A 21665-nucleotide genomic window follows, 5' to 3' on the forward strand; every position below is an offset into this window, starting at 1 on the left:
GAGTATGTTTTTATGCCGCTTTTAGCAATATTCCAACAATATCACGGCTGGGGACACCACAAATGGGCCTCACACATTGTACCCATGTGGCTAATCGAACCCGGGTCTTCGGCGTGACGAGCGAACGCTTTAACCACTACCCACTGCACCCCCCCTGCATTAAGAACACATCACATGCATGTGATGATAAATTGAAATGTTTTTCACCAGCAATGATTTATAATAACTGTGACAAATAATGAACAGTGTACATTTACCTTTGGCCTAGCAATCACTATTTAGTCTGTCCACTTAACAAAAACATCAAAGTGCCACTCTCGCCTCAAGCTTGTTAATTCACAGCTTGGAAAGTGTTAGTCGTGTCACATGGCTTTGATTAATCAAACCGCCTTGGTTTCAGTAACCAAGAAGAGCCATGTTTTTACTCATGTCTACTCACAATGGTTCATTTGTCCAAAAAGATTACTGTTACAATTGGAGTGAGTGAGTGAGTTAGGTTTAATGCCACTTTTAACAGTATTCAAGTTATAATGCGGCGTGTCAGGTAAATGTGGGAGGAAAGCCTGAAGTGATTCAGGTCTGAGACGTTTACCACTTCGGTGAAACCCACGAGCACAGGTATGGTGCTGACAAACCTAGAAACATAATCGGGGCGAACCGGGATTCGAACCCACAATCATAGGTTTCTGGCTTGCCCAAGGGACGCAACCCTGCACAATGAATCGTGGCACCTTAGACGACTAGGCCACCCGTGACCCCTACAAGTGGAGTAAAGTACATGTACATAATTAGTTGAGCAATTAGTTGAAACTGAACTGTTCTTTTACTGCGACATTTGTGTGAGGAAAGGTACTTCTGGGTATATCCTGCTTTTCAAAAAGTGTTAATATGGCAAATGCCAACTTCAAGATTAAGGGACAAAATTCTATAGTAAAGTCAAAGATGGCACCAAGTGCAAGGTCCCTGATATGTTCTTTTATATCATCATAAGCTAAACATAGTATCCTAGAGAATGTAAAATATGAAAAAGAGACATTATGTTTGGGTGGTTATTTTGCAAAATTAATAACCTGACAGGATCAAGATGTACATGATTAAGTAACAATGTAAAGATAATGTAAACTATCAGTTCATGAGAAGAACTCTCACATGTGGAATATCATTGCACAATACACAGTAGCTATTTACATGCCATGCCTACTACTGCAGCCATTTCCAAAATTTATCAGCATGTTCTCGAAACATTATCAGCAATAGAAACAGTTTTAGTTCACTTGTCCTCAAAATGATAACAAAAAGGACAATTTCTATTAGTCCTCATGAATTATTGGACAGTTTGGCAAGGACCATTGGACTAGTGCCAATTTCTAACGCTGATAATCACAACTAACACAGGTAGTAACATGATATACATAATATCAAACTCTTGCCGATATATCCAAACATTTACAGGCACAGATGATGTTTAACTGCCAGTCAGTAAATACAAACAAGTACTTTGATAGTATTATGCATAAACTCTGTACCACGACCAAACGTTTGTTACTCAGCTGTGGTTGTCAGTGACATCTTCTAACAACAACATAGCACTATTTCCATCAATCTTTCAAGTAGGGCTGGGACAGGTAACTCGGGTTGGGTGGGTACAGAGTAGGACCCGGGTACCCACAGGACTACCCGGACCCGTGGTTAGTCACGTGATATATTGTTTAATGACAAAAATTATCTAGAACTCTATTAGTCATGTGATATATTGTTTAATGGCAAAAATTATCTAGAACGCTATGGTGACACTACAAGTCACTAATGTTCTTTCTGACTGTGGTTGAATAAAGATATAACTTAATTCAACTTCAGTGTATGAATGACCAGGTTGTTTAATACATGTATCGAAAAACGTTTGGCCAGGGCCATGCTAAAGATGTCCTCAATCGGACATTTTGAGACATCTCCTGAGACCTACAGTGGGTACCCGGGTAGGGTCGGGTAATAGGGAGGTGAGTACCCGGGTAGTAAATTTGGACTCGTCCCAGCCATATTTTTCAAGTAATACAGTGAACAAAAAATTCCAATGAACTAAACTGAGTGTTCTATTTGATGATGCTTTATATAAATAAGAGGTATTATGTACATCTGGTAATTCCATATGGTCCCTTCCTCTTAAACCCCCCCACTCCCCACTTTCCACAAAAGGCCATTTTTCACAATAGATATATCAATTATATACATACAGTCTGTGACTTCAGCCACTTGTCTGAAGCGAAAGTCTAGCAACATTCTTCTGGTATAGTGAGACTAAATATACTGAAAATAATGCAGAAATACATGTCTTGAGCTTGTTGATTAGAAAGTGTTTGACACAGATTGTATATAACGTAAAAGTGTCATTGCCATTTAAAATGTATCAGGTACTCATTATAAAGACTTACCGTATTCGACGTAATAAGCGGCCAAAATTGAAATAGGGGGCTCTTATTAAAATAAAATTTTGGAGAAAAAAAGTTGAAAGATCGTAAATTTCGTGGTTTATGCTGACAGCCTGAAATGATACCAAATAAAAGTCTGTGTGTATTATACACGACAGATCGACAGATATATTTATCAAGAATTTAATTGCCCGTAATTAAGGGTGCATATAACACACAAGTGCGTATTATACATGAATAAATAAGTCTGTGTGTACATTGGGATTGTTCACTAGAGAATATATTAGCAAATATCGCCGTGGGCGCTTATTACGTCGAATACGGTATTTACATACTACTCTATTTTTGATAGGGTTATTTTTATCTTCATATCTGATCACCCCTGTCAAAAGTGGAGTAGTATAATTCCAGACATCTCAGCATCTGTAAATCTGAATTTCCAGGCCACTACTGCATAATGCCAATCCTTGGAACACAGTTTTAACCAAGCACACAGTCCTTCCTCTCTCTCTGCTACCTATTTTCTTCATCCACATTCCGGACGGGTGACCTTGACCCCTCCCTCAGCTGTGTATACTGTCCCCCCATGTGGTGGTCTATAGAGATGCTACGTCGAACAACAGGCGATGTCCGCAAGTTCTTCCCTACTTTGTTCGTTAACACAGATTCGTGGCTTTGAGCTAAAATGTGAAGTGCTACCTCGTAATTAGGTGGTGGGGTCATCGGTGGCTCGTCGGACGAAGACATCCGCGTCTGAGGAAGAAATAGTTATCAGAACAGAAATTACATATTGCATTACTGACTGCATAAATGATATTTCTTGTTCATGGACCATGTCATAAAATTGAAACTTATTAGCAAAGTATAAAGTAATTGAAAATCAATACTTTGTTTGTAATCTCTGATAGAGTGGAGATATACAGGTGTGTGTCAATATACTCTCAGAGTGTGTTTAGTTGATCCTATGATCCTATTATATGTTATTACATACGGTGTGCTATATAACTGGTAAACCGGTATACTGCAATACGTCATCAGCAATACACATATCGTATTACAACACTTGTGTATTGATATTTTCCGATACAGTCAAAGAAGAATGAAGACATAATTCTATAAATTATATCCATTATCTTGAGGCATTTGGATGGACTGGGTTCCTATCTAAACCTAGGAAACAACACATGCTTCATGCTGTTTACATTGATGACATAGACAGTCTCGTTTATCCATACTACCATCTCGCAATCTGAAGCCTGAAGCCTGGATAATTGGAAAAAGGAATACCATTTGAACAGTACAAATATATATAATTTGGGCCCCAATACGTATTGCAATTCATCCATATTGCGACATACATGTATTGCAATACAATTTATGAGCAAATCCCCCAACCCTATAATCAGAGCTCCAGATAAGCTGCGTATCAGCGTGAAATATGCATCAGAAATACAGAAAGACACAGTAAAATAAAATCCAAGTGTATCAAATATGCAACGAACATTACAGATACACTACAAAAATAAAACTTGTGCGTATCATCAAACTGTTGTTCAGTAACCCTGCGTATTCGATTAGCAAATCAGCAACCTATTTTGAAATTATAAACGGGCATTCCGTCAACCTTGCCAAACTCCACGATGACAGTTACATCATGATCATTTCTTGTGGAAGTATCGTGGTATTTTTGAGTCCTGTAAAGCTCTCGAACCCACACGACACCAGTTTGCAGGGACTAGATGAATAGTGTTTAAATATTTAACTTAAATACCCACATGTGTAAAAACTAGTGGGTAACAGAAATTTGAATACCCACATAGAATTACTGATACCCAATGATTTTAAAATGCATGGGTAAAATACCCACAACACCAAAAGCTTATCTGGAGCTCTGTATAATTATTATGCCTGAAAAGGATGATATATTTTCCACACTAGTTACAGGTACCCACCAAACACTCCTTCCAAGTAAGGTTGATTCCCAAAATAAAGTTTACAAGTTACATTCAAATTATTGCACTTATGTAGCGACAGGTCTGTCTGTCTGTCTGTCTGTCTGTCTGTCTGTCTGTCCGTCCGTCCGTCCGTCCGTCCGTATGTCCGTCCGTCCGTCCGTCCGTCCGTACTATTCTGGATTAACACTGGTTTTATGGTGCTAGCCCTCTGAGATATGCCAGTTTTAAAATATACATATACATATACATATATATATATATATAGACATACAGTAAACTATGTTTACAACGAACACGCTCATACCAAACTGCCAGATATTATAGAACTGTTTTGGGGTTCTGTCAATATGCTGTATATAGGGTATATGGTATATATGCTTACAACGAACTACGGTTATAATGAACTAAAATTAGTGGTCCCTCTTAGTTCGTTATAACGGTAGTTTACTGTACATGTAGCATATACCCTTAATGCCGAGTGCCAGGCAGGGTAACAACAAGTACCATCTTCTAATGCTTTTCGTATGAAGCGGCCGGGGATCAAACCACAAACCTTCCAGTCTCCAGGCAGATGCTCTATCCACCAGACGACGGAGGCAGTTGTGATGTATTTAGGTCATGTGTTACTCTAGCGTATAACCAGTGCCATCAATCAATATTACAACAAGCATGAAATACTCACATCCCCCGCCAATATGACATGTCGGATTGTGTGCAATGTAAATTGTCTAATTGTAGCACTAAGAAGAGTTATTACTGGTGTTGTTTTTCCATCTGCAGTTTATGATAGAATATGTAACTGAATTTGTAATGAGTAAGGATGAGACATATGGACGACCAACTTCTTTATTACAATTAGGAGCGATAGTTTCGGTGAAGGTTCTGACACCGTTATCAAGCAAGTGAAGTACAGAGTATGGCTGACAAGAATATATAGTGTTTATACAGTTGAGAAGGTTTAAGATCAGTTACACTGTTGTATTTGTAATGAGTTGTGTTTCTGCATGAAGTTAGTCAGTGAATGCAACAACTGTGTCCATGACACTTTTGGAGGAACATACACTCAAGCAAAGCAGAACTTACCAAGAAGAAAAGAAATGTATTCAATACTGTGAGATGACATTATGTGCCAAGTATGGTGAAGAAATATGGTACGGTTTTCAAGATCTGCTCCGGAAACGAGGACTACAGCCATTTTCAGTCTAAATCAAAGTCGTTGCCATGGAAACTCAAAAAAAAAAAAAAATTTGAATCCCAAACTATCAAAAGGCACCAGTTCACCACTAGACCTATCTATGTGCGAAGTTTTATGAAGAAATATAAGTAAGGTTTTCAAGATCTGCTCCGGAAACGAGGACTACCGCCATTTTCAGTCTAAATCAAAGTCGTTGCCATGGAAACACAAAATTTTTTTTTGAAAAATCCCAAATTATCAAATGGCACCAGTTCACCACTAGACCTATCTATGTGCCAAGTTTGATGAAGATATATAGTACGGTTTTCAAGATCTGCTCCGGAAACGAAATGTGACGGACGGACGGCACCCATTCCCATATCACCCTTCCACTTCGTGGCGGGGGATAATAAGCATGATCTGTGGCCAAAGGATCTTCTGTTACTACACTGCATGATCAACGCCATGAATCAATATCACAATAAGCATGATCACAATCTTCATTCGTCGGATCTTACGACAGGTGTGGGGAGCTGGGACCTGCTGTGCTTTACCCAGCAGCAAGTTTAGTACCTACATTTCTCAGCATCTGTGGCGTGGCTGGGTAAAGGTCTGTTGTGACAACCTCGTCGTACGTAGGCGGCGGCATGTATAATGAAGCATTGTCTCCATCACCACTCATCCCATCGCCATTCATGGATTCAAAGTTGTCGTTTCTTCCTGCATCAAAAAGCATGACATGAGTGAGTGAGTGAGTGAGTGAGTGAGTGAGTGAGTGAGTGAGTGAGTGAGTGAGTGAGTGAGTGAGTGAGTGAGTGAGTGAGTGAGTGAGTGAGTGAGTGAGTGAGTGAGTGAGTGAGTGAGTTGGGTTTAACGCCACGTTTAACAGTATTCCAGTTATATCGCAGCGTGTGAGCTTAATGTTGGAGGAAAGACCCAAGTAATGCAGTTCTGAGACGATTACCACTTCAGTGAAACCCGCGAGCACAGATATGGTGCTGACAAACCTAGAAACATAATCGGGGCGAACCGGGATTCGAACCCACAATCATAGGTTTCTAGCGTGCCCAAGGGATGCAACTCTGCACAGCGAATCACGGCGCCTTAGATGACTGGGCCACCCGTGCCCCCTGCATGACATGAGTAAGTTGTGTAACACACAGTTCGAGAATTTTTGGAGGATCCACAGAACTCTTAAGGACTTTGTTCCGTCAAGTGCCATTACCATGACTACAATATACTCATAAGTCATGCCCCCAGACCCCTGGCTAACTTTTAGTGTTTTTAAAAAAATACACATTCTCATCCCTGTGCAGTCAATAAGCAATAAGTCAATAAGTTCTGGTTTTGAAAATACCTACTGAATGCAAAAATAAACCATATAAAGTGAAAGATTTAGTGAAATAACTTCCCAATATACCACATGCATTTCTTGCAGACAACAGAAACACCATACCCGTTCTTCCATTGCCCCGTTGTCGCTGTTGGAAGCAGTAGAGGATGATGAGAAAAATGACAACAGCCATGCCGACCACAATCATGATGAGAATTGTGTTCTGGTTCATAATCTGCTCATCAGCTGAAAAGAAAGAGCAATTTCAATTTAACATCGCTCTGACAAAATCTCCACCGGAAAGGCAAATTTCAATCTAATGTCACACTGACAACAATCTCATTAAAATCAGATCTTAGTTCTCGCTATCGCTTAAAAAAAGATCCGAGGACATCCCATTACGGGTCACGTCAGAGCGACCTTTCATCCGGCCAATCAAAGCTTCGCTAACCAGATCATGAAAGTGACATTCGGAATGTGTTTTCTAATCAAGCAACCTCGAAAACGTCAACACGGGGTATTCCGAATGACAGTCATGACTGATTCCGTCAAAATCATCGTCTATCTCTCGCTTCAGTGGGGTAAACATTTGAATGGAGGAGGTGTTGCACAGTACGTGGAAAGCACTGCCATACAATCTCAACTATATATTAGACATTCAGGAATGTTCGTTTGTTTAGTTTTCAAATTTTTAATCAAGAACTGTGTCAATATATTTATGAAAGGAACATGTCTATTGTTCCTCTCTCGAATTGTAGAACTGTGGGCATAAATATAGAATACTAAAAGAGCTCCCGTGTAATACCACAACTATTCACGAGTTTCATAAAATTAGTTTTACACAGGAGTGAGTTTAGTATTTTATTTATTACTTGCCATTTATAATGTTTTTAGAATTATACTGTTGAGTATGAACAGTCTGACACCTACACGATCCACGGCATAGTCCAACTGAGTTTAACAGAATAATACTTCAAACACGTCAAAAGTTGGAACATATGAATTTAATACCATACAACGGTCCACCTTTAGAATTAACAAAATTATCGTAGGGCTAAGACTATCGCAACTCACATACTTTAACAGACTAACGACTGTCGTTGCGCTACAATACGATCGCCTTGTGGAACGGGCCTTGCACAACAGGCCTTGCACCTCAAAGTTTAAAATAACGTCACAATACCCGATGACGTAATTTGTGGAATTTTGTTGCAAGATCTATCGGCAAAACAATGCCATGTGACGTCAGCCTAGCAACAAGGTTGCTGGGGGTCATCGAGTGTGGCTAAGCTCCTCTCAGTGATCTATCAACTCCACACGCAATGTCATTGAATAAGCCAAGGGATGTTGAGAGCTTTCAACATTTGTTCGTGAAACATGTTCCGAGAGTACATAAGCACGCGTTTTGGTATTACACAATGTGAAATACAGCTGTAAGATTATTAAATGGGTGATTTCTTCACGGGCAAGTAATAACTTTTGCAACACACCAACCACAATTTTGTATCTCAGATCAAGGATGTAAGATGCCATTCACCGAATAGTTATGATATTTTCCGAATGAAATAGATCAAGGGCAACTTCAAATGCATATTTACACCATTTTACATGTCACCCTTAAATACATATGTATTGTCTTGATTTGATACACACATGACCTATGCATGTGGTCATTCACTGAACATTCGTGGTAAATCTACAAGCCTGCAAACAACAGAGCTCAACTTCAGATATACAGGAGCCATTTTCACACTGTTAACCACCAGGTCACAATCATTTCTAGTGAATAGCAACAACTCTACTTACGACAGAGCTCTATTTACTATATATACAGGAGCCATTTTCACACTGTTAACCACCAGGTCACAATCATTGCTAGTGAATAGCAACAACTCTACTTAAGACAGAGCTCTATTTACTATATACAGGAGCCATTTTCACACTGTTAACCACCAGGTCACAATCATTTCTAGTGAATAGCAACAACTCTACTTACGACAGAGCTCTATTTAATATATACAGGAGCAATCTTCACACTGTCTGTTAACCATCAGGTCACAATCAGTTCTAGTGAATCGCAACAACTCTACTTTAAAACATAGCTTCATTGTGTTACATACAGGAGCGATCTTCACACTGTCTGTTAATCGACAGATCACAATCATTTTTAGTGAATCAGTACAAAACTACTTTTGACATAGCTCAACCTTTGATATACAGGAGCCATTTTACACTGTCTGTTAACCATCAGGTCACAATCATTTCTAGTGAATCGCAACAACTCTACTTACGACAGAGCTCTATTTAATATATACAGGAGCAATCTTCACACTGTCTGTTAACCATCAGGTCACAATCAGTTCTAGTGAATCGCAACAACTCTACTTTAAAACATACCTTCATTGTGTTACATACAGGAGCGATCTTCACACTGTCTGTTAATCGACAGATCACAATCATTTTTAGTGAATCAGTACAAAACTACTTTTGACATAGCTCAACCTTTGATATACAGGAGCCATTTTACACTGTCTGTTAACCATCAGGTCACAATCATTTCTAGTGAATCGCAACAACTCTACTTACGACAGAGCTCTATTCACTATATACAGGAGCAATCTTCACACTGTCTGTTAACCATCAGGTCACAATCAGTTCTAGTGAATCGCAACAACTCTACTTTAAAACATACCTTCATTGTGTTACATACAGGAGCGATCTTCACACTGTCTGTTAATCGACAGATCACAATCATTTTTAGTGAATCAGTACAAAACTACTTTTGACATAGCTCAACCTTTGATATACAGGAGCCATTTTACACTGTCTGTTAACCATCAGGTCACAATCATTTCTAGTGAATCGCAACAACTCTACTTACGACAGAGCTCTATTCACTATATACAGGAGCCATTTTACACTGTCTGTTAACCATCAGGTCACAATCATTTCTAGTGAATCGCAACAACACTACTTACGACAGAGCTCGACCTTTGATATACAGGTGCCATCTTCACACTGTCTGTTAATCGTCAGGTCGCAATCAATTTCCGTGATTGGCTTCCCTCCACCACTGGAATCGTTGTTTTTGTATGTCACAGACATAATGGACTCTGAAAGAAAACAACACTGAGTGGTGTATGAGCTGGACTTTGTAGTGCTTTTCAGTTTTATCAACGTGTATTACCAAAAGAGGGGAGCAAGTAAAACACTTGTGGTGAATCCTATCAGTATGGGTCATTGAGAATGATACTTTGTTTCTTTGATGTTTAACGCCGCACTCAGCAATATTCCAGCTATATGACAGTGGTCTTTAAATAATTGAGTCTGGAACAGACAATCCAGTGATTGATATCATGAGCATCAATCCACACAACTGGGATACGATGACATGCATCAACCTGACTATCCGACCTTGTTAGTTGCCCCTTACAACATGCATAATCGTCTCTTAAAACAAGCATGGGTTGATGTAGACCTATTCTAACACGGATCTTCACAGGTCTTTGAATGTTACTGACAAACTAGGAATCATAATTGTAATAATATGGAAATCTCATTGAAAGGCTTGCATTAGGCCCATCTGTTCAGATTTCAGAATATGTGTGTTTGTTTACAAACAAGAGAAAAGTCTGGTCATGTGATAAGGCTACATCTGCCGTGTAGTCACTGTGGCAGAAATTTCTCTCACGGAATAATGTGATCAGAGTAAGCTCAGGGGTTATTGGCTATTGTTTGCAAACAATGAACAGTCCACATACTGTCCCTTGCCATGGCTGCATATTTATAGACATAGTTTTACTTACAGTTTTAACTCCACCTGGCAATGACAGAACATGAAATGTCCTATGTTCATGAACAAATCAGATGACAGTGGAAGAATCCCATGTGTATCAAATGTTAAACTTTTGTTGAATATTTATGAATTTGGAGATGTAAGGAATGCAGAAAGTGTGATGAATGTAAAATGATTTTAGTATGCTTAAACACTGTAGCATTGTAATGGCATTATTTGTATTCAGGATAGTAAATGTTTCAGGTTAATTTGTAGTGCATTACCTACATATCTATCAGATACTTGTCACAACCACGAATATAACTTTAATGTTTCTTTTACACTGAAGGAAACGCGAACTGTGATGTCATTTTCTGGTTACGAGGACCTTGTTGCACCCGTGTGTGGTTAATGACGCTTTGGGTCAATTTCCATGGTATTTTCGAGTGAGGCGAATCTTTCAAACGGGAGTTGCTGTCGTAATTTTTGACATGCCGGACCTTGGAACAAAATTGACAACAACCTGACGGATCATGCTCCCTCTTGCGTTGTACTGAAAAGGGCATGTTTATGTTGTCGTAGGCACATAGATTACACATCTAACGTAGACTTTTCTTACCTGGTATTCTGAATTATAATCATTAACGGAATAAGTTTCTACCAAATGTAGAACTACAATCAAGCGACAATTAGGGAGGCATTTCTGACAAAAACATCAACAAACTTCTCAATGCCTCCCGCAAACGACCTTCACCCACGCAGTGGTCTGAAGCAACTTCCGCCAATGAGAGTTATCCGCCCTTGATTAGACATCGTTAAAGTACATTCAGATGTCAAAGTCATCACGACACCACGTTGACCTTGAAATGTATACAATGTAGACAGTTACATGTTTATATAGTGGTAGGTAGAATACCAAGCCCCGCTGTCGTATGAAAAACTAGGTAAGTCCTCGTGATCGAAAGTCATTCGAAAGCCTATAACATCGAAATTTATGTAAATTGTTGCAGATCAAATTGTTTGGAAATTACAAAAGTCAAAGACACATTCCAATTTGTGAAGGGCAACATCTTTGTCCGTTTTGTGGAACTGTATCACAATTGTTGAGGGGGTGTTGAGTGATGGAGGTTTTCTTCATTTTAAGGGGCTGAGATTTCTTTTCTTCCTTTTCCTCCTGCCTTGGGGGTGGGTGGGTGGATGGGTGCTTTAATTGGAGGGATAGAGGATTTACTAAAACAAAGCAAACGGATATTCGCGACAAAATATGTCATCCATGTCGATCCTTCAAGAAAAGATTCAGTCACATATAGATCCCACCCCCTAAAAATGTCAATGTGTCTATGACAGGCGTTATTTCTCAGGTTTGGACTCGTATTGGCGCAAATTTGTAGCAAACCTTTCTACCACAGCATCCCCTCTCTACAACCGTCGGAAAAAAAGACGCGTCTTTCGAACGGTCCAACAAAATACCAACAGGCAATCTAAAAGCTACAGCAAACCCTTCTTCCTCAAACTGATGCATCCCAAACTGCGATAGGGTACGTTTTAGGCCAACTTGATTCTCATAGCTTAACTTCTAATGATGTTGTTAATTCATGTCTTTTGGCAATACAAGTATCTTCCTTGACATTGGTCCTGCTCTGTATTTAGGATCAAACAATGTTGGCTGGTAACTTTTCTTTTGCTCGTCAGTTTAGGTTATTGCAATAAAATATTTTTACTTATACATATGCTTAAATTGTATTTTTTTTCCAAGTAAGGGTTAATAATGGTCATTTCACATCACAGTCAACAACTGTTTCAGTCATATCACAGTGGGAAAAGCGGAGTCAAAAACCTTGTCTAAGGATACAAAAGCCTTGCATGAAATGGTCTCTTGAAATAGCTCTTTGAGATTCGAAATGATTATTAATAAATATGGGTTACAGACATGTTGTGTCTATTGGTGATATCTCTCCGTCAAAGATTATGGCCTTGTTCACAAAATACCCTGTACTGATGAGGATGGCCACATTTTAGACTGTTTTTTTTTTCAAAATCACAATCAAGAGGAAATGTGATTATGAGTTTAAATAGAGCCACAACCTCACTTAGAGGCAAAACCCCAAAGTCAACATTCGTCCAATTTGATGCAGTGTGGGATGAACGAGAGATTTTGGTTTAACGCCGCTTTGAACAATAATTCAGTTATATCACGTCAGCTTAATGTGAGAGAAAAGACAGGCGCGGTGGTGGTGTAGGACTAGCTCCTTTGATGAAACCCATGAGCACGAGTATGGTGCAAACAAACCCAGAAACGTAAACTGGAATTGGAACCCGAGATGCAGTATGGCTCCAGCTGATGAGTGAGTGAGTGAGTTAGTTGGGTTTAACGCCGCTTTTAACAGTATTCCAGTTATATCACGGCGTGTCACCTTAATGTGGGAGGAAAGCCCGAAGTGATGCAGGTCTCAGACGTTTACCACTTCGGTGAAACCCACGAGCACGGATATGGTGCTGACAAACCTAGAAACATAATCGGGGCGAACCGGGATTCGAACCCACAATCATAGGTCATAGGTCATAGGACGCAACCCTGCACAGCGAATCGCGGCGCCTTAGCCAACTGGGCCACCCGTGCCCCCTCCAGCTGATGAATGGCTGTTGACATAATAACAGCTTTCGTAGAACAGACTCACTAACTATTGCCGAAAGTGTTCTTAAGGTACTGGTACGTCAAAACGTTGCATTGATTTTGACGTCTAGCTGTTGGCGCCGTCGTGACAAACCAAGAAACGTAATCTGGAAGATGCAGTATGGCTTCAGCTGATGACAGGCTGTTGACATAATAACCACTTTAGAAGAACAGACTCACTAACTCTTGCCGCAAGTGTTCTTCGGGTGCCGGTACGTCAAAACGTTGCATAGATTTTAACGTCTAGCTGTTGGCGTCGTTGTGTTCGTATGTCAGAGGCTGCGACTTCAGGGCTATGGCCTCTTTGAGGAGGTGGTTTAATCAAGATTGGAATTAATATTTTAAATCGTTTCGAGTTAAGGATTCGGTGTAGTTGCAATTGGTAGACCTTGCAAGGTAGATTCAAGCACTTCAAAACATATCGTGTTTGTAAACTCAAATTGTATAATGAATCATGAATCTAGAAGTTGTTGATCACACTTAGTACGCGAGGACAATGTCTAAGCTTAACACAAGTAACTAATTACAATAACTAAACCTGGCAATGAACGCTCGACGTGCATGGTGCCCCGTTATTGCGGCCATCCAAGGCTAAAAAGAGATGGGATCGAAACATTCACACATATTACCCTTGATTCAGCCACTGGACTACGTAGCTTTGAATAAAAAAAACCACATTGCTTTAAATCGATGTGTAATTTCAAAGCGGCGAGAAACTCTAAATGAACTCCAAGTATAATCGTTATTCTCTGTGCCCAAGTTAACCGCCTATGGTAAATATAAGATAAACAAAAATACACGCACTGAAACAGAATGTCGAAAATATATGTCTAAAAGTGTGTCTCGTTATACTGCCATTAACTTGACTGTCGTATTCTTGTCTACAACAGTAAAATGTACACACAGGGGTCGGTGTACCCGCGAGCCGCGATGGGGTCCTACAGTAAAGACATGGCCGTGATGTAGGTTCATGTCTTGACTGTAGGACCTCATCGCAGCTCTCGGAAAGGGCAGATGAATCTCGATACAAAACAGAGCTGACAGGAACAGAGTATCTCAAACACCCACCTACCAATTCTAAAGGCAGCCATTCAACCCACATCAGCTCGTTGACAGCGGATTCATCGACAACACGCACGTAATTTCCAATCGTAACTCCGTGCAGGAAATTCCGACATTATCGGGAACGCAGACACTGAATGACCTAACACACACCCACTCGAGGCCCCGGTCAGACTCGTATATGGGTGCAAATGAGACACGGGTCCAGGTCTGTCCTCAATCACAAGTGCAGATATTGAATGCATCGTAACGGTGATTAACTGAGAGCAGGGACTAAATTATCTAGCTTTGCAAATCAATAGCATGGACTGCCTCAGTTACTGACGTTCCATCCTTCGGGACCTACGCCATTACAATGATTGATACGCTAACGCAACGTGTTTGGCGGCAAAGTAGAATATGCACACGAGTCATGAATCAGTAACTTGTACATTCATTAAATGAGCCTGCTCGCTGTTTAATGGTTGTTTTTTTTAAAAAGAAAATTGTAAAAAACATAAATAATTTTGGTAAAATATTAATCAAGACGCATGACTCATCTTCCAGGTAGTACCATTAATAGTAGCTGGTATTTGTATATTATTCGTTGTAGTTGAATATATTTTGCACGTTTTTTCTTAATATATGCTGACTAATAGTATTTACTATGTTGATACTTGTATTGATGGAAGAAACTATATGCATGTACCTGTTGCTAATACCTTCACATCCGATGAGGGTTGGCTGTGGGTTTGTTGTTTAACGCCGCACTAATTTGTGGTCAAGAAGAAATTATGAAACTGTTCTGTCAGTATGAGAACTACAAAGATTCAGGGACGAGAGGTATCGTTTACACTTGTAAATTTCAAGCTTTTAAATTATATATTAATATAATGTTTGCAGTTCACATCCAGTTGTCCTGACAGATTGAGAGAGTGTGGTTTTACTTCACTAGCAATATTCCAGTTATCACAGGGGAGGAAGGTTGGCACACGAAATATGAAAAATGGGTTTCACACATTGTAGCTATAGGAAATCAAACCTGGGTCTTCAGCTTTATCTACTGGGCTACCTTGCGGTCCCCTCTCTCCTGACAGAACAGTCAACACAGTTAGGGGAAAGACAGATAAGAGTTGGATTATTTACGTTGGTTTGTTGTTTAAAAAGTGATAATTATCCAGTGATTGACATCATGAGCATCGATCCACGCTCTAAAAAAAGGTTAATGTTGGGTGGTTGGTTTGTTGTTTAACGCCATATTCCAGCTATATGACGGCGGTCTGTAAATAATCGAGTCTGAGCCAGACAATCCAGTGATTAATATCATGAGCAATCGGACGGCATTGTTGACGTCATTCGAATCTTATTGTGACGAAGGTCGGAATGACGTCATACTAGAAACGACGTCATGTCTCTGTATGTAGACATCGTCTTCGGTAATACATAGAACATTATATTCGTGTTCATTTCTCGCTCGGGTAATACCGGAATGTAGGCACGAGTGTCGTAAACATAGTATGACATCAACACTCATATAATATCGCCCGCCGTGATGTTGCTGGAATATTGCTTAAAGCGGCGTAAAACCATACTCAGTCACTATAACATCCTCTATATACATGCACCTGGAATGAATACCTTCACTGTCAGTTGTTGACGTATGGCGGTCGAGGAAGGCGGCATTTAATTAAGTGATGCTATTACATATCTTCGTAGCTTTCAAGGTGAAAAAACCTGCAAGCATGCTTGAGACGATTACAATGCAATACATGCAATTCTTTCAACATGATTTTAGGAATGTCCAAATTGTTTGGACACGTCCTGAATGCAAGACAACCATTCTTTAGTATTCATGCATCTACATACATTCACATTAGTTTGGTTGCTTGGGGATGGTGGGGCGGGTAGAGTCAGGGGCGCGATGTTGGTGTCAACACAAACATACAGATCTGGGAAACTGTATGGAGAACCGATATGTTTTCAGCTACATAGTTATTCAGTTACATTTAAAACAATGAGCCTAAATAGACACAACAAAATTATAACATCATGAAAGAAAGTATTTTTTTGCGATAGACAATTTTGGGGGGTTCAAATGTCTGAGGCATAAATATATTTTTCAAGAATTTTCAATTTGACAATTGTTTTATTTTAACACCCCCACCACCCCGAATGTCTAATGGTCGGTCCCCTAGAGTTCAGATCTTGTACATGCAGACTTGACAGGTGATTCTGTAGAAAATTAAACAATTCGCAAGTTGGCAGAATCAGTGTTGCATTTGATTGGCTTCCTTTTATTGTCATACAATATCATATAACATATGTATTTGATAAAGGTAGTCCCACTGTATTCCAAAATACACTTACCTATATATACATTCTCTGTCAGTGTCCTCCTTGTTTGTTTGTTTGATGTTTAACTCCGCACTCAGCAATATTCCAGCTATATGACAGCGGTCTGTAAATAATCGAGTCTGGAACAGACAATCCAGTGATTGACATCACGAGCATGGATCCACACAATTGGGATACGATGACATGCATCAACCAAATCAGCGAGCCTGACCACCCGATAGTCGCTTCTTACGACAAGCATAGTTGCCTCTTACGGCAAGAATGGGTTGCTGAAGTTGGTTGGTTGGTTTGTTGTTTAACGCCGCACTCAGCAATATTCCAGCTATATGATGGCGGTCTGTAAATAATCGAATCTGGACCAGACAATCCAGTGAGTAATATCATGAGCATCGATCCACGCAATTGGGATCGATGACATGCATCAACCAAGTCAGCGAGCCTGACCACCCGATCCCGTTAGTCGCCTTTTACGACAAGCATGGGTTGCTGAAGACCTATTCTACCCCGGATCTTCACGGGTCCCTTTACCGTCACTGTACTATCTGTGACTGTGACTGTAACGCAACACGTTTCAACTGAAACACACAGTGCACTGTGTACAGGACAAGATAATGAGTTTTATAATAGATATAAAGTGAAACAACCAACTGCTGATCAAATGTCAAATACTAGTATACAAGACGTCCGAAGCCCACCTTCACCACCCCCAGTCACTACACAGAACCCAGACATGTTTCTAGTCATTCTTTTCGCAAACACCTGGTGTCATCACTGATTTTCAGTGATCCATTCATATTATTACACCGTTATTTTGCCTTTTACGCCATAAGGAATCTGTTTCGGCGGATAATCGATGAAGGAGTAAGCATATACTCCGAAACATTGTGTTCCTCATAATAAAGAAGTTGACCTCCATATATTCTCTTCCTAAATCGATAGTAGTTATTCTCTGGCGTTCAAGTTTTATATTATGAAACACAGTTCCATCTTGATAGATAAAAAACAAAAAAGGAACTCCAGATATGCATCTTTTAGAACACTGTGACTATCGTGCATTCATAGTTAATTTATGTGTGCTCAGTTTGTCCTATACCCGCCCATCCCAAACAGGAAACGTGTACTCTCATAAGCATGCAGTGTCAGGTGCGCTGGTAAGCATTTACTTTCTCCTCCCCCGGGAATCATCAACAAGTTGGCAGATAATGGTATCATTAGGTGTTACTGACACCTCCCGCCGGGAACATTGTAGTGCGGCAGTGCATTGTAATAACACTTACTGAGTCATGTCATGTAGATGTCAGTCGGTGTTTAAACAAACATGTTGTCGCGTCATTACCATTGTGAGATTAGCGTTTTCATAGAAGTATATTTACGTTGAAGGGTATTTTTTAATGGTATATGAATAAATGCACTTAAAAATGACCCCACTCCAGTTTCTATTTAGCCAAGTATCAGTGCATACATATAATTATGGCATACTGACATAGAGTTTGAGATATCGGTAATGCCATTAATGGTACGTTATTCTTATAGTCATCACATGATATGGTACGTTATTCTTATAGTCATCACATGATATTTTGTTCTACTACCATCTTTGACCTACACATACTCTTGTGGAGAAAGGACCGCCTCCGTGGTCTAGTGGTAGGGCGTCCGCCCGGAGAGCAGAAGGTCCGGTTTCGAACCCCGGTCGCGTCTTACGAAAAGACGTTATAAGATGGTACTTGTTATAACCCTGTCTGGCGTACGGCATTAAGGGGCTAAAACAAGGACTGGTCGGCCCGGAGTCAGTTTGTCTGTGTCTGCGTGGGGTATTCATGTTAAACTGAGGCAATGTATCTCAGTGGGCTAGCACTATACATCAACTTAAGTCCGGGCAGTACAAGCACCCACACGCATGTAGCTATAAAAGTGCAATAATCTTAGACGCGACTTTAAACTCCATATCACCTCACCTCACCTCTTGTGGTAAAACATTGTTTTCTTTGCCTGTGAAATCACGATTACACTAAAAGGTATTGCTGAGTTCAATTCCTTCAAAAGTGTCTGATTTCTTGAGTGTAGAATCTCATGTATTCTTCGTTACATATGACCAGTGTGATATTAATGTATCAAATATTTTAAGTTCTATATATGCTACAAATATATATTAAATAAGGTGAGCTACAGTACCTACTTCACTTCACACGCCATGTTGAGCTTTATGACTTGCATGTCGTAAAACCAACATATTCATTAACTTACGAAAACGGGGGGCACGGGTGGCCCAGTCGTCTAAGGCGCCGCGATTTTCTGTGCCGCGTGTCACTTTGTGTCAGCTTGATGTGGGACGAAAGCCCAAAGTGATGCGACCCATGAAGATCCGGGGTAGAGTAGGTCTTCAGCAACCCATGCTTGCCGTAAAAGGCGACTAACGGGATCGGGTGGTCAGACTCCCTGACTTGGTTGATGCATGTCATCGATCCCAAGTGCGTAAGTGATGCAGGTCTTAGAGTTTACCACTTTGGTGAAACCCACTAGCAGGGTGTGGTTCATGCCCAAAGGGACACAACTCTGCACGACTGGGCCACCCATGTCTAGTTGATGTGTCACATCATGGATCTAACATGGCGACATCCATTCATACTAATGTGCAAAGTGTGTTAATTATGATTTTAGTGTGATTGTGTTTTATATGGTACTTTTCAGTGGAAAATGCCTTTAAATATAACAAACACTGACAATAACATTTATAGAAACTGTATTCAAACATTCTTCAAAGCATGACTGTTAAACAACAATGTTATCACATGAAATAACTCTAACAGATCCCCTGAATTTCATTGGCAGTTTATCAGATGTTTTTTTTACAAAGAGGACACATAGAACACTTCCTGATGGAGCCAACACCACAGAATTGGTTGGTCACTAAATACACAGCCAAAGGGCTAGCACACAGCATCTTTAGCATGCTTAGGCCACACACTCTCCTGGTTTATGGATCGACCAACAAAAACCAAAATCAAATGAAAAACTTACTGTCACCTGTAGCTATTGTTTTTCAAAGTTGTTCCCCCCAATTCAAACCATCTCCTCTATAAATATGGGTTAAAAAAATACACCAAATAATAAATTAATTTTTTTAACCAATATTTATAGAGGAGATGGCTTGAATCAAAGAAAAACTTCAAAAAACAATGTGAGAATATATATATTCATATATTTTTTACCATTTGACTCTGCAAATGTTTTTTTATTTCGATCAAATATTTGCTGTGCAGAGTTGCGTCCCTTGGGCACGCCAGAAATCTATGAGTGTTGGTTCGAATCCCGGTTCGGCCCAATTATGTTTCTAGGTTTGTCAGCACCATACCCATGCTTGTGGTTTTCTCCGAAGTGGTAAACGCCTGAGACCTGCATCACTTCAGGCTTTCCTCACACATAAGCTGACACACTGTGATATAACTGGAATACTGTTAAAAGTGGTGTTAAATCCAACTCACTCACTCACTCAATCAAATGTGTAAGGTAATCCCCAAGTGCCACCTTCTGTGAACTGCACAATCACGGGCACACAGCTGGCAACACAATCATCTGGGTTGCTACATATGTGGAACTTCCTTTGTTCCTGGACGAAAAGGGGCACAACTCTGCACAGCATGTTGCAGCGTTATGGCATATCAACCATGTATACCACACGGACATAGTGCAATATGAAATCTACTATATCACATAACTTCTGGTTATAGACCACAAACCATAGTGCCCCTTGTTATCAACCACAGTGCCCCTTGTTATCAACCACAAACCACAGTGCCCCTTGTTATCAAACACAGACCACAGTGCCCCTTGTTATCAACAACAGATCACAATGCTCCTTGTTATCAACCACAAACCACAGTGCCCCTTGTTATCAAACACAGACCACAGTGCCCCTTGTTATCAACTACAGATCACAATGCCCCTTGTTATCAACCAGACCACAGTGCCCCTTGTTATCAACTACAGATCACAATGCCCCATGTTATCAACTACAGATCACAATGCTTCTTGTTATCAACCAGACCACAGTGCCCCTTGTTATCAACTACAGATCACAATGCCCCTTGTTATCAACTACAGATCAGAATGCTTCTTGTTATCAACCACAGACTGGGTCACAGTGACACTTGTTATCAACCACAGACTGGGTCACTGTGACACTAGTTATCAACCACAGACTGGGTCACAGTGACACTTGTTATCAACCACAGACTGGGTCACTGTGACACTTGTTATTAACCACAGACTGGGTCACAGTGACACTTGTTATCAACCACAGACTGGGTCACGGTGACACTTGCTATCAACCACAGACTGGGTCACTGTGACACTTGTTATCAACCACAGACTGGGTCAGGGTGACACTTGTTATCAACCACAGACTGGGTCAGGGTGACACTTGTTATCAACCACAGACTGGGTCACGGTGACACTTGTTATCAACCACAGACTGGGTCACGGTGACACTTGTTATCAACCACAGACTGGGTCACTGTGACACTTGTTATCAACCACAGACTGGGTCACGGTGACACTTGTTATCAACTGCAGACCATTTGATTACAAAGCCCCTTGTTATCAACCACTGACGACTGGGTCTAAGTTCCGCTTGTTATCAACAACAGACCATTGTGCCCCTTGTTATCAACCACAGACCACAGTGCCCCTTTTTATCAACCACAGACCGCTGGGTCACAGTGACCTTATCATCAAACATATTATGGTGGAAAAATCATGAGTACTTATAAAAGATATATACACAAAATCAAAATAACATAAATGACAACAATAGCATCACCTTGAGCATAACAATGTTCAGAGGGAAGTGATCATGTCAAGCTCAAGTTCATATCTGCAAAGGACCACCTCTAACTAAAGATGACTATTTCTGTCCTTTGCAAATGTTGA

At 40.2% G+C, this 21665-nt stretch overlaps 1 protein-coding gene across 2 annotated transcripts; it reads right to left on the bottom strand.

The window, feature by feature from the left end:
* Positions 1 to 1650: 1650 nt before the first annotated feature.
* LOC139454526 (uncharacterized) lies at positions 1651 to 14480 on the bottom strand. Of its 2 annotated transcripts, none has more exons than XM_071236296.1 (5): positions 14410 to 14480; positions 9867 to 10001; positions 7012 to 7134; positions 6133 to 6275; positions 1651 to 3179 (listed from the first exon to the last, which is right to left on the bottom strand). In XM_071236296.1, exons 1-5 carry the CDS (start codon positions 14426 to 14428, stop codon positions 2940 to 2942), a joined length of 660 nt encoding a protein of 219 aa, XP_071092397.1. In that variant the 5' UTR covers positions 14429 to 14480; the 3' UTR covers positions 1651 to 2939. The 2 variants fall into 2 exon arrangements, with proteins under 2 accessions (XP_071092397.1, XP_071092398.1); XM_071236297.1 differs by lacking the exon at positions 14410 to 14480 and adding an exon at positions 11283 to 11412.
* Positions 14481 to 21665: the final 7185 nt, after the last annotated feature.

Source organism: Haliotis cracherodii, unplaced genomic scaffold (assembly GCF_022045235.1).
Source record: "Haliotis cracherodii isolate W230 unplaced genomic scaffold, xgHalCrac1.p SCAF_10, whole genome shotgun sequence".
Taxonomy (NCBI): Eukaryota; Metazoa; Mollusca; class Gastropoda; order Lepetellida; family Haliotidae; genus Haliotis; species Haliotis cracherodii.